This window comes from Folsomia candida, unplaced genomic scaffold (assembly GCF_002217175.1).
Source record: "Folsomia candida strain VU population unplaced genomic scaffold, ASM221717v1 Fcan01_Sc001, whole genome shotgun sequence".
Classification (NCBI taxonomy): domain Eukaryota; kingdom Metazoa; phylum Arthropoda; class Collembola; order Entomobryomorpha; family Isotomidae; genus Folsomia; species Folsomia candida.
Genome location: NW_019091193.1, coordinates 25,082,587 through 25,096,498, shown reverse-complemented (window position 1 = coordinate 25,096,498; position 13,912 = coordinate 25,082,587). Strand labels below are relative to the sequence as shown.

Sequence of the window (13,912 nt, the reverse complement as noted above, 5' to 3'; positions counted from 1 at the left end):
TCACTATGGCGCCGCATGCTTTTCACGTCGTATACGCTTGAGAAGTTCAACCAAGTCAATACTGCCAAGATTGCTTGACTTTTGACTTTATAAATACTTTTATCATAGGATTGGGACACTACTAAATTAAAAGTAAATATTCGAAGTCAAACTAGACCATTTTGTCCATCCGTTTTACAGAGCCCTTTTAGATACCAAAAGTTGTGCACATAAGATAAAAGAATATATATGAATTCAGATTAAGCGTTATTAATAGATTTATTTCAATATTGGAAATCTTCTGCAGGCAGACACTTTAAAGTTTATGCATATAAAAGCAACTAAAATGCTGCACGTAGTATACTTTATGTATCACGCTTGCGGTTAATCAGTCTTTTTTCCTTTCGATTTTACAAAGTAACGGCTAAACAAGAACTCGGCGAATAAAACAGCAAACGACGCATACACTCCTAAACTCCATTTCAGAGTGTGCGGAGTCCGAGCACAAAACTGACCAGCTCCTGAAAAAGTATTAATTTATGGTGTACAAGACTGCGAGTCTCGTAATTTATATCAAGTAATAATTTTTGATGCGTGTTCTCTTACTCATGACATGCACGGAATACACGTTCACCAGAATCCCAACCAGCATTTGCGCAAACTGCAGAGATGTCAGACTCAAAGCCATCAGTTTGGGAACACGCACCTTCATTGCCTGTTTATAGTTTAATAATTAATAATTAATAATAATTGACCAGATAAAATAAGACCGCTACTAATCCTAATTGTTGAAGTACTGTATTCTCACTTACCCGCAATGCAAAGTAGTTGTACATTAGTCTGAAATTGGGTAACCAAATTTTATCCACTCTGACACTAAGGATTTACGAAATCTTTAATAGTAAAGACAAGAAACGGTTACCCATGCACAGCAAAGTTCATCACTCCGTAAAACCTTTGGATGGGTTCTGAGTAGGGAAATACCTTCCAGACGAAGATGAGTGTGATAGAATGATGCCACCTAAGTTGGAAATAAGCAAGGTGCATAAGGTCAGGCAAACTGAAGGGTAATGTCAAATTATGACCAACCATTGGAGTAAAATGAGGGGCTGCTTCCTCAAAACGATGAAAATGGTATCTTGTGATAAACAAAGAATACACCATCTCAGAATGAATTTAGCCAAATTATCATCATCATAAATAGGATCAGAACTTACCCCCCAATTCGACAAATTTTGAAAGCACAAATAACAGCCCCCAAAAAGCTGGGGAATAAAAATTATGATTATGATGCGCCAGTGAGATTTATTGTGAATTTGTACATGTATATGTATGTAGATAAATGAGTCCTTAGGGGAGTCGGCAATTAGCCTTTAATGTACTACCGCCGCTGGCTTGGCTATCTCTTTTAATGAGTAGTCTGGTCACCCCACAAAGTACATACATACATACATAAATGAGTACTGATAATCTGGTTTTAGCCAACCTGTCGGCTCGTTGTAACCTTCCCTGCAATGCCCAGACACACAATCAATTTGAATTTGATTTCATGTACAAATTACTCAATTGAGTAATTTGTAGTAGTGGTAGCAAATGAGTCGTAATTAGCCAACCTGATGCACACGCTCCGATAGAACCCATTCAAACGGACGACATGAAATAACTCTTGGCCAATTCGGAAGCCTTGAAATCACAGGAAATTAAATGAGTACTTGTCATTGTCACCAAAGTATAATTTGTGGGAGGTAAGCGTCCATAACTTTTAAGCCAATTGGAGGAGAAAATCATGAAATGTGAGAAGGGGGGACGTTTTTTTTTGCTAATTTAAATATACATAAACTAGCCTCCAAAGATGCTGAAGGCTCCGAGGACGAGATTCCATCCGGCTAGGATATGGTTGAGACGGAAGGGTTCACGCTGGCGCATGAGGCGTTGTCCCCCAAAAATCGTGATGAGGTAGACGACGGAAATGACGAAGGGAAGGTTGGTGTGGTCAGCCATGAATTGCTTCCACCACGCGTCGTCCACGCTCTCGAAGCGGAATGGATGGAAGGTGCGAGGATTGTCATACGGCCAAAGGATGGCTGGTGACGATGATCGGTTTGCAGTCATATCTTCGTAGAAAGAAATGGTCTCCCGATCCCTGCGAAAAACTCGACAGTTTAATTAAGCTGCGTTGCATATGAATTACTGAGAGACTTTAAATGACCACTTTAAATGAAATTTGAAATTCGAGGCAACTTAAATGCATATTGCTTCCATTAGAATATATTAAAGTTTTCTGCTGTTCGTGTGTTGCTTAGTGGAATAAAAAGCATAAATCACAAGTTCCCAGTTTCAGTTCTTTTCTGACGTAACGCTTACAACATATGCACATATGTACAAACACCATTTCAGAGTCAGGCTGGGTCAGAGTAGAGGAAAAGAGTAATATAAAGATCTACTGGGTTATTGATTTATGTACGGAAAATACCTCCCACCTGGACTTTTCAGCTGAAAATGAGCTTGTTAGTCTAAACTTCTACATAAATGTAAAACTATTAAAAAAACACATCTGACCTGACCAGCCGAAATCACCTTGTCGCTACTGGAACGATCTTGTACCGTGTGCGATTACGTAATTGGTCACTTTCGGTTGTTAATTATTTCGCGTGGATAAAATCTTTCAAACAGTTAGGAGCTTATCAACGTATGGTTATTGTCGTCGTCTCGCTAATTAATTCACACAGAACTTCCGTTGAGTCATCGAGGACGACGTCGTCAAGGAATAAAAATATGAACGTGATGTGCTGACTAACTAAATATGTACGTGATGCATGCGTTCTGGTCTGCTCTCTCCGGCAAATTGCTCTTGTTATTTAGTAGTCGTCTGTCTAGCACACCTCGCTCCGCCGATAGGATACCCGGGTACCGAGCAGCCTCCGTACTTCCGTTGCTGCCCAAGCTTTGATTTTAGGCACGATCTTTACCCTTTCCCTCTCTCTCTCTCCTCCACCGTCTGGCTGGACTCGAGCACTAACTGTGACGTGAATTTTTTGACTGCTTGAACTGGAAATAATCTCCGACATATTTTTAATTTGAGCTCCACTAAAACTTATTCATGTTGTGCCAACCGTGAAGAGGCAGCGAGTTTGACGAACCGTTCCGTTTCAAACTCTGCATACGCAAACTTTTTGTGTATGTACGTAAATATAAAAGGAAGAACGAATACGCCAATACGAATCGATTCATTGCATGTAAACATGGGAGAAAATATTATGCCAATTTTTCGTGTCCTCTGGAGTGACTCGTCTATTAGAAACTTAGTCCCGATGGTATGATTAGTTGGATAGAATCAAACCTGCGATTTTGGCCATGGTCAAGGGGTTTCAATAAGTCGTGCAATTTCAGCACGGAACAAAATTATAGACTCCGAAGGAAGGATGTCCGATAATGAGACGACCTTGACGCTTGATTTGATAACAATATGAAGCATTGTTCCAAAGCTGTGAGGCAAGGACTGGATCATTATTTTGAGAACATGGAAAATTGTCGCACAATCTCAATTCAGTTTGCACTCTGCAAAGTACGCATGCATATCTCTTAGATTACATTATCAGACAAGAAATGTGCGACATTTTAACTCCCAACATCATAGAGGCTGAGATATGGATCGGTGTGATACGACGGAAGGAAGTTCGCGAAAAGGCAGACAGCAATCATGATGCGATAACATACACGCATTCATGGGATTCTGCACTATGTATGTAAATGTAAATACATAGATCTGCAGGTGCTTCTTCCATGCGAGGCTCACTTAATTTCGATGTGCAGAGATTATTTTTAGGAAACAATGAAAAAGTTAACATTGTGTTTTGAACTGAAATATAGCTCCATTTTTGTAAATGTACAAGCGTACCAATAGGATATTCCAGAGATGCGTGCACCAAACAGCATGTAAAGTATTATTTATAGGAAAGGAATAACACTTTTCAATTTTTAGTGTCATCAGAGCAGCCACGAAACATTCACAGTCTTAGGTGTTTTTATTAATACAAATGTATTTTGAAATTTTACTAACACTTTTCGTCGTAATTTTATTTTTGTTGGAAAAGTTCAAGAATAGATCATGGAAGAAGAGGGGACCCCTTCCTCCTGGTAAATTTTTGTTTTCGGCACCTTCATAATTTGCGACGTTGCATTTCTGGTATTTTTTTTTATTGAAATATTACCGTAATTTATTTCTGACTACAGGCCCCTACTGCCTCCCCGTGTTCGGGTATCTTCCATTTCTGGGGAAAATTCCCAGCATAACAATTGCAAACTTAGCCAAGCGATATGGGAGCGTAATATCCCTTCGACTTGGTCAAACTCGGTACTTTTGCACATTGGAAACTTACTTAACGTCATTTTAATGGTGAAAAGTGTGGTTCATGTATCGCAATTATTTCGTAGTGTGGTTTTTGTCAATGACTTTGAGTCAACAAAGGAAGCTGGAAAGATGGATGTCCTTCAAGGCCGACATCAAATGGCTTTATTTGAACCCAGAGGATATGCAGGTTCGTCTTCCGCTTTTACACACCACGCTCATTTCGATCGAATGTTCGTCTCAATGGTCACTCGTAGGGTTGGGCCTCCTGGAAGGGAAGGACTGGAAGGAGATGAGGCGATTCACTCTCAGATGCCTCCGCGATATGGGGTTTGGTAAGAGGTCGATGGAAGGCATGATGCAAGAACAGGTTCAGGAAATCTGCAGCTTTTTAAGGTTTACTTCAAGAACTTTCTGTTTTAGGAACTTTATATTAATGATGGAAAAATTTTTGATTCGTGTTCAAGAAAAAATTTGGGTAAACCATTGTACTTGAAACCCATTTTGGAGTTGGCTGTCGTGAATAGCACGTGGACGTTGATGACTAGCGAGAAGTTTGACATTGAAGATCCTGCCAAGCGTGACTTAATGCAAATTTTATCCGAGTAAGTTATTTGCATAACTTACTTTCTCTGTATAAATTAACATCTGTTTAACGAATCAGTGCGGTTTCGGACCAGAACATTGTTGGTGTTGGGGCCTTTCTTCCGTGGTTAGCCAAGCTGGCCCCAGACCTGACGGGATACACCACGGGGCTCAAGTTGCTTGCAGCTCCGGAGCAACTCGCTCGAGACGTGATCAGCTCACACGTCGCCACCCACTCCCAGGGCCAAGAACGGGACTTTATCGACATGGCACTGACCAAAATCTACACCACCACTGACCCCAAATCCGTCTTCTATGGGGACTTTGGACGTGAGGCACTTGCATTTCTCACGCACAAGACAGAAATAACATACACACATTACTTTATCTGTCCAAGTGCTTAGAGCTGTTGTCCATTGTTTTTCAGTACGAAATCTCCACTACACACTGTTGGACTTGTTTTTTGCCAGTTCGGATACTATAAGTTCCACTCTGGGCTGGGCATTTACCTACTTGGCATGCTACCCAAAAGTCCAAGCCAAAATTCAGATGGAAATTGACCAATGTGTGGGAAGAAGTAGGATGCCTTGCATTGAAGACCGATCCAGGTTTGTTATATCTCAATTTCTCACTCTTCATTTACATATGTATGAATATGCATAAATACCTGCTGCAGGATGCCGTATGTGGAGGCAACCATGCAGGAGGTCCTTCGCAAATCCTCGATGGTGCCACTTGGGCTGATGCACACAGCCCTGGAGGACACACACTTCAAGGGCTACTTTATACCCAAACGAACCGTCTTCATATTCAACTTGTACCAAATCCACCACGAAAAAAAATACTGGGGTGACCCAGACAACTTCCGTCCAGAGAGGTTCCTCTGTGAGGATGGGACATTTCGCAGGGATGACCACGTCATTCCCTTCCTCGTGGGAAAGCGGAGCTGTCCAGGAGAAAGTCTGGCCATGAACGAGTTTTTCCTCTTCTTGACTGGAATCCTCCAAAACTTCAACTTTGAGCTACAGCCAGGCCAAAGTCCACCATATTTAGGACCTCGATCTGGTTTCGTTCTATCCCCTCCAAAACATGAACTTTTGGTTTCAGAACGATGAACACTATGTATTTTAAAATTAAGTTACAAACCTTGTATATAAAAGAAACCCAAAAAAGGAAAGCTTAGATGAGGCTATTGTATGTATGTATGTATTGGTGGGGTGACGATCCTGCCATTGTTGGACAGGACCGTCAGCTGCGCAAGCACTAAAGGCTTATTGCAGTCTCCCCGTATACACCGCTTTACTGTGCTAAGTCATGACTCTCACGATTTACAGATCTAACTTGACCTACAAACCGCCCTGATCTGATTATGAATTGAATTAGATCGGGCAGAGACATAGTCACTATTTGCTCTGGTGGCAACTCATGCCTCCCAAAGAGTTCTGACCTTAGGGCACAATACTTGTCGCAGGACCCAAGAAAATGAAATACAGTCTCAGGGCCACGGCCACATAGGCACATAGCCTCATCAACTAATCCCATTGTTCTGAGGTGCCCGTTTAAAGTACAATGCCCGGTTAAGGTTTGTGTTACTGATCGGAGATTCTTCCGATTTAGGGTTAAAAGCTTACTGCTAAGCCCCGATGAAGGGGCAGAGAGAAAAGCTTTAGAAGTTAAACAACCCTTGCTGCTTTCCCAAGATTTGGTATGCTGCAATCTTGCCCAGTTTACAATGCTGGAGATTACAGTGCTTCTGGATAGAGGAATAGAGGGCTGCGGGCCAAGGTACCCAGTAAGAGTACCTTCCTTGGCCAACAGGTCAACCACTTCATTTCCTTCAAATCCATGGTGAGAAGGGATCCAATGAAGTGTTACCTTCTTAGTCTCCCCAATATGATTAAGCATCTCAATAGCCTCAGCAGTCAGTGATGAAACTGGCCATGGGCTAGTGAGCGCTTTGATGGCACCCTGACTGTCAATGAAGAAGTCAACGGTGCTATAGTTAAGAGTATTGTCGGTCAACGTTTCAGAAGCCCTGATAATACCCATAATTTCTGCTTGGAAAACTGTGGGTGCCCATCCCAGAGGAATTGAGCACCTCACAGCTTCCTGAGCAAGATTGTTGTATGTGAAGTAGTAAGCCGCACCCGAACACTCACCCATCCGTGAACCGTCAGTAAAACAGTTCACGTCGGAGGCATTCATGGGCACGCTACCATCCTCCCAATCTTTCACCGAACAGATAGAGGTTTCGAAATACCTCTCTGCTGGCGGATTAACAAGTTTCTCACACGGCATCTGGAATTCATCAATACCAGACGCCATGATTTCGACAAACTTGTTGTGCTTCAACGCCCTCGTACGATCACCCCCGGCCCATTTTTTCCATTGGCCGTGGTGAGCGAGGCGATGGTACGTTCGTAGTGCAACTTGCTGAACCCGGATGTCCACTGGGACAAGTCCCAGTAGACACTCCAGGGCTGCAATAGGAGTGCTAGACATTACACCGGTTGTACCAAGCATGGCACACCTCTGTACTCTTTGCAACTGGGCCATGTGGGACTTCACCTTTGTGGCCGGAGCCCACAAGAGTGACCCATATTCCATGGCCGGGCGAATTATGGATTTGTAGATCCAATTTGTAATTTTGGGGGAAAGACCCCAAGTTTTACCAATGGCCCTCCTGCACTGGGCCAGGGCACGCATACCTTTTAGTGCCCTAGCCCTGCACAGTGGGCCCCAGTTCAACTTGTGATCCAATAAGACCCCAAGATATCTTACCTGTTTTTGATAAGGGATGGGAATACCATCCAACTTAATCACAGGAGCAATGAATTTGTATTTCTTAGTGAATAGTACCAGGGCAAGCTTATCATTGACTGACAAGCTCACCTCTTTGCACCAATCACTAACAAGATTTACTGCTCTCTGCACATGACTCCCCACTGTACCGAGGTCAATGCCCCGTCGCACTGTTGTGAGATCGTCGGCAAAGCCCTGTGAGTACAGTTGAGGGAACCGATGATGCAGTTTTTCCAGAATTTCACTTACGACCAGATCCCAGAGAAGCGGTGAGAGGACACCCCCTTGAGGGCACCCTCTCTCCACCACCCTCCCAATCTCGTAAGTAGAGTCAGTTACCCAAGTGGTTCGTGTCCGAAGCATGTGCTCAATATATCGAACACATACTTCGTTGACGCCAAACCTCCTAAGGCTACGGATAATGGTATCAGATCTAACCTCATTAAAAGCGCCCTTAACATCCAACATCACTGCAATACAGTACTCGCCAGAGTCAAGGGCCCCCTCAACAAGGCTAACGATCTGATGAAGGGCAGCCTCCGTGGAAACGCCCTTCATATAGGCATACTGACTGTGTCTCTGCAGCCTATCAACAAGATCAGGCGTGCGGACCCAGCCATCTACCAGTTTCTCAAGTGTTTTGAGCAGGAAGGATGTTAAGCAGATGGGCCTCCAAGCGGACGCCCGTTCGTAACTCTCCTTTCCTGGCTTTGGTAAGAATACCACTCTGGACTCTCTCCACTTCAGAGGTGTATAACCAAAGGTCAGGCACCCCCTCATGAGAGGAACCAAATACGGAATTAACTCGGCTAACCCATGCTGTAAAAGGGCTGGAAAGATACCATCCTTTCCAGCCGCTTTTAGTGGGCCAAACGAGTCAATTATGTTACTGATTTTTGAAGATGTAATCATCAGATTAATAGATTCATCATCTACTTTACTATGATCAGGTTCCCATGGAACCCGTTGAGGGTCCCTCGGGAACGACTGGTCCAATAATAATTCATAGGTCTCAGAAAGGGTCCTGGTGTAAACACCATCACCCTTGTCCAGTGATCCCAGTTTGATTGTGCCATCGTTGCGAAGGATGCGCGAGAGTCGGGCAGCAACAGGTGCCTCCTCGACACTCTCACAAAACCTTCTCCACGAGGCAGTTTTCCTCCTCCTCATTTCGTAGGAGTAGTAGTTACAAGCAGCTTTGTATTCCGCCCATGCCTCCTCTCCTCCGAAGCGGGCAACCCGATAAAGCCTGCGAGCCTCCTTCCGAAGAGAAGTCAGCTCACGGCTCCACCAAGGTACCCTCTTCCTCCTGGATTTGAGTACTTTTTCAGGGCAGGCCACATCGTATGATTTATGGATAAAGTTACTGACCCTACTAGCGCTCGCCTCAATCTCCTCCGTAGATGACATTGGGCACGCCCTAGCAGGGTCAAGTTCCGTTAGTCCTTTTAATACTGATTTGTATAGGTCCCACCTTGTTCTCTTCCTGTCCCTATAGATGATAGGGTCAGGTGGACCAAGGCTTAGGCTGGTCCGAATATACCTGTGGTCAGAGCAACTTTCGTTGTCGTCGACCCACCAGGCCTTTATCCGGTCCAGCAAATGGGAGGATACAAATGTAACATCTAACACTTCTTTCTTATTCGATACAACAAAGGTGGCTCTGTGTCCCCTATTAATGGGGTGCAGATCCACCTGTGCAATGTAATCCAATAGTTGTGCACCTCTGCTGTTGATATTGGTGCTACCCCACATGGTGTGGTGTGCGTTGGTATCACTCCCTATCACCAGAGGTAGACCATTGGTCTCACAGTATGAGACCAACTGACGCATCTCCTCTGGGGGGCATGCATAGTTTCTATCCATGTATGCTGAGGATATCACTACCTCTCCAATACCCCCCCACTGGGTACGGATGGCTGTGACATCTCTACAGCATAAGTCAAGCAAGGGCCACACTTTGATGTCCCTACTTGTAATAATACATGATCTGCTGGAGTGGGCATCCCGACAAAAATAATGTAGGTTGCCACAACCCCCCAGACCACGTATTTTGCCTTTATACCAGTACGGTTCTTGTATTAGGCATATGTATGTCTGCAACTCTGCTAGGGTACGACATAGAGAAGTCGTACCCTTTTTTGAGTGTTGCAAGTTAATTTGCACCAAGTTCACACTTTTGGTTGTCATATTAAAAGATGACAACCCAGTTCGAAGAGATGTAGATGAGTGTGATGGTGTAATATTAGTTAGATGAGGCTAAGAAGTGCGATTAAAAGTATTTAATAAATTTCTTCTCCAGTCAAGGATATAGAATTTTAATATTTCCGGCATCAGCGCCCCATTTCAATTTAAGCTGACTAAATTACATAAGCAACATGTTTATGTATACATATTACTAAGAGTCGACTCTATTAGGTCAGACCTGTATATTTATCAACTTTCTGTATATTTGCAAGCATTCATAATTTTTTAGATTTGATGCATATTTGTTTGTACATATATGGTAGTGAAATGGGGCGCTGATGCTGGAAATATTAAAATTCTATATCCTTGACTGGAGAAGAAATTTATTAAATACTTTTAATCGCACTTCTTAGCCTCATCTAAGCTTTTCTTTTTTGGGTTTCTTTTATTTATTAGTTTTTATTCGTATTGAAAAGTAAGGTCAAAGGTCCCATGAACTCCCAAAAATGTCCCAAAAATCCGACTGGGTACATTTCCGAGAACTTTTTCCCAAACAACGATGAAATTCAGAGACTTCATCATGCATCATTTTTCAAGAGACCCAAGCGTAGCCTAGATACTAAATTTCAAGCAATCGTGTTCTGAATTGAAAAGTTGCTGGGCCGACCTTAGCAACTCACCTTTGGGCGGTGGTGGGAGCGGTCACATTTCACCACCATCAAAACTTTCTCAGTTTTAAACCGATTTGGAAAATTTTAATTTTGTATTTTTATAGAAAAAATGTATCAGCTTTTTATCCGTGTACTTTTTTCATACATGCCTTAAATTTTTCAAATCTCCAAAAAACACACTATTGGTTGGGTTTCTATTGAATATCTCATAAACCGTTGGATGCTTCAGGCGGCCAAATCAGGGCTCTACTCGATGTAGCCATAATTAACTCTGGGCAAAATTTCATCAAAATCGGTTGGAAATCGACGGAGATCTGAAAAAATTAAGCTTTTCAGACCTGTAGTGAATGCTTACTTAGATGATTTTTTTCGATATAGTAACTATGGCCTCATCTAAGAAAAAAGGAAATAAATTGATATTTTTTACCACCAATGGATTGACCATGAATCATCGTAATTATTATAAATATTATTAAATGTGTAGCCATATGTACAATTACTGTAACTTTTGCTCATGGTTCGAGAGATCGCCCTGTTCAACGAATACAAATGTGAATCGTGTACGTGCATGAAAAATAACCGTCCAGCTACTTTAATATTCTTTTTTATTTTTGTAATATGCTGAGGAACGCAAAATTTGCGTGCATGTTAAACAAAAGGTTAAAGTATTATCACAACAGCGCACCACTCTTTGCTCATGGCAAGACCTCGGGAGGAGACCAATTTGGCATCATTTCCTCAGCCCACAAATTGGACAAAACTATTGACCAAACCATCCCCGAATTCCTATTTTCTAATTTACACAAATGGGAAAACGCGACTGCATTCGTATGAAATCTATTTACATTGCATTGCAGAAATCCTATACTCCATGATAATTAATGAATGCATACCTTAGGAGTGCGCTCATACTGGGAGAAAGGTGACCCACTTTGAGGTGTACAAGCACAGTCGAAGTTTTGCGGCAGCTTTACAGCAGCACGGCATAAAACGCGACGACATGATTGCAATCCTCCTCCCAAATATACCCGAATACGCAGCAATCCTCTTGGGAATTTTACAAGTTGGTGCTACCGTGTCACCCTTTAACCCCAACTACATTGCTCGTACGTGCATTTAGTGTTCACCCTCCTGGTAGGCATTAGACCTGTATTTATCCATTTAATACTGTTACAGCCGAGATTGCGACACAATTGACGACATGCCGGGCAAAGTTGATCGTGACAATCCCGCAGTTGCTCCCACTGGTGAAGGAAGCGCGGAGGAAGAACCCCTTTCTCAAGTCAGTGGTCGTCGTGGGAGAAGCCCAAGAGGGGTGTCACACCTACTCCGAAATGATCAAGGTGAGCTCCGAGGGGGTGCAGCTCATCCAACGGAAGGACATTGACACGCGGACGCAGACTGCGCTCCTCCCTTGGTCCTCGGGCACTACAGGTAAATTAGCGTGTAGCAAATACATAGCTTTGTCACATATTGCTCATAATGCAAATTACTAGGTCCCCCGAAGGGAGTCATGCTTACCCATTTCAGCGTTTCCACGAACCTCTACCAGTTTACGCAACCTGGCTACTTGGGCACCCAGGAAGGAGGCAACGGCCAAGGACGACTTATCGGTATTCTTCCCTTCTTCCACATTTATGGATTCGCCATGCTTCTGGGTCTCACGTTGTATCAGGGGCATTGCACAATGACCATGGTCAAATTCGAACCAAATGTATTTATCGACACTCTCCGACGACACAAGGTTCTACATTTATTTTCATTACTAGTTTAAATATGTTTTTATTGCGTCTCTTGAATTCCGGGGGTTTGCTATTTCAGCCGACATATCTCTTCCTCGTACCCCCACTCATGACATTTTTAGTGTCACAGCCTGATGTCTCAGCCAAAGAATTTGAATCAGTGACTGGAATTATGGCTGCAGCAGCGCCGTATGCAAATTTTCCTTCTTACCAACTATTTTAAGTGTTTACTTGATGAATACTATGCGTGTTGGAATGTTTTTGATGATTTGTGAATAGGGTGGGGCCAGTCGTTACGACTCGTCTTCTAGAAAAAATTGAGAAGCGCATCATATTTCAAGAAGGTATTCGCCTTATTTGTTCAAATCAAATTCCACACACTTTCTTTTCCCGTGTTTTGAAAGAAATTAGTATATCTTCTTAGGGTATGGCATGACGGAGCTAGCTCCAGGTAAATATGCATGTGTAAATAAGAGTCATAGTTTGCATACCGTGATAGCAAAACATAACAATTATTATTATGACGCAGTGTCACATTTGACTCCTGTTACTCCAATTAATGGCAAGATTGGTATTAACTATAACTGACTAACTCCACTTATAAACATTCCGTCTATGGGGAAGTACCTATATTTTTGTGAATACCCTTTCATGCAGGATCGACAGGAATTGTAATTCCTGGCACGCATTGTAAGATTGTCAGTATTGAAACAGGCGAACCAATGGGACCAGGCGAAAGGGGGGAAATATGCGTCAAGGTAAATGTTCAGAAAAGTAATTCGACATTAAATTTTCATCGGGCCGACATAGTTTACCATTTTTGCTTCCTTTCTGTACAGGGCCCACAAGTATGGAACTAATAATTGTGTGGGGCACTTGTTCTTACACACACGATATGTGATCTTCATCTTAGTATTTTATTATATGCCATCTAAAGCCAAGTGAACACAGTTTTGTACGCATAGGTGATGAAGGGATACTTTGAAAACGAGAAGGCAACAAAGGAAACTATAGACTCGGACGGGTGGCTGCACACGGGGGACATCGGCTTGTACGACGAGGACAAGTACTTTTTCATCGTCGACCGACTGAAGGAGCTGATCAAAGTTAGTGGATATCAAGTGGCCCCCAGTGAGTTGGAAGATTTGCTGAGGAAACATCCTGCCGTGGCCGACGTAGCTGTGATTGGTACAATTTTTACTACGTTTCGTACTGTATATGGATGTACACATATTCTAAATCATTCGTCAAAACGCATATGTAGGTGTTCCTGATGAGAGAGCTGGAGAATTTCCGCGTGCTTACATTGTACTGAAGCCCTCTTCGAATCCATCTGCAGAGGAAATCCATAAGTTTATCGAGGACAAAGTTTCCTGTCACAAGAAGTTGAAGGGGGGTGTCGAGTTTATCAAGGCCATTCCTAAGTCTGCCACCGGGAAGATTTTGAGACGTGAACTTAAGAAGGACTACATGGCCAAACATTAATAGCTATTAAAATATCCAAATTTCTCAGTCTGATGACAACATGTGACTGATTACTGACTCTCAAATACAAAAACCTTGATAATTCCAATTATTTTAGTTACATGCATTTCCTG

At 42.7% G+C, this 13,912-nt stretch overlaps 3 protein-coding genes across 3 annotated transcripts; 2 read left to right on the top strand and 1 right to left on the bottom strand.

The window, feature by feature from the left end:
• Positions 1 to 239: 239 nt before the first annotated feature.
• On the bottom strand, positions 240 to 2,959 carry LOC110863564 (elongation of very long chain fatty acids protein 6). The gene is made up of 10 exons (XM_022112909.2): positions 2,539 to 2,959; positions 1,824 to 2,122; positions 1,593 to 1,662; positions 1,466 to 1,488; positions 1,197 to 1,244; positions 1,069 to 1,117; positions 902 to 1,000; positions 792 to 819; positions 586 to 694; positions 240 to 500 (listed from the first exon to the last, which is right to left on the bottom strand). Exons 2-10 carry the CDS (start codon positions 2,089 to 2,091, stop codon positions 364 to 366), a joined length of 831 nt encoding a protein of 276 aa, XP_021968601.1. The 5' UTR covers positions 2,092 to 2,122; positions 2,539 to 2,959; the 3' UTR covers positions 240 to 363.
• A 1,026-nt stretch (positions 2,960 to 3,985) lies between these two features.
• Positions 3,986 to 6,428, top strand: LOC110845238 (cytochrome P450 2C15). Its single transcript, XM_035855598.1, has 8 exons — positions 3,986 to 4,116; positions 4,213 to 4,333; positions 4,414 to 4,517; positions 4,585 to 4,723; positions 4,795 to 4,932; positions 4,992 to 5,242; positions 5,340 to 5,520; positions 5,589 to 6,428. The coding sequence occupies exons 1-8, from the start codon at positions 4,017 to 4,019 to the stop codon at positions 6,025 to 6,027; spliced, it is 1,473 nt and encodes a 490-aa protein (XP_035711491.1). The 5' UTR covers positions 3,986 to 4,016; the 3' UTR covers positions 6,028 to 6,428.
• A 4,304-nt stretch (positions 6,429 to 10,732) lies between these two features.
• LOC110845222 (probable 4-coumarate--CoA ligase 1) lies at positions 10,733 to 13,890 on the top strand. The gene is made up of 11 exons (XM_035855609.1): positions 10,733 to 11,678; positions 11,749 to 12,006; positions 12,069 to 12,316; positions 12,394 to 12,503; positions 12,594 to 12,658; positions 12,739 to 12,765; positions 12,844 to 12,885; positions 12,972 to 13,072; positions 13,154 to 13,162; positions 13,280 to 13,502; positions 13,579 to 13,890. Exons 1-11 carry the CDS (start codon positions 11,573 to 11,575, stop codon positions 13,797 to 13,799), a joined length of 1,410 nt encoding a protein of 469 aa, XP_035711502.1. The 5' UTR covers positions 10,733 to 11,572; the 3' UTR covers positions 13,800 to 13,890.
• The last annotated feature ends 22 nt before the right edge of the window (positions 13,891 to 13,912 follow it).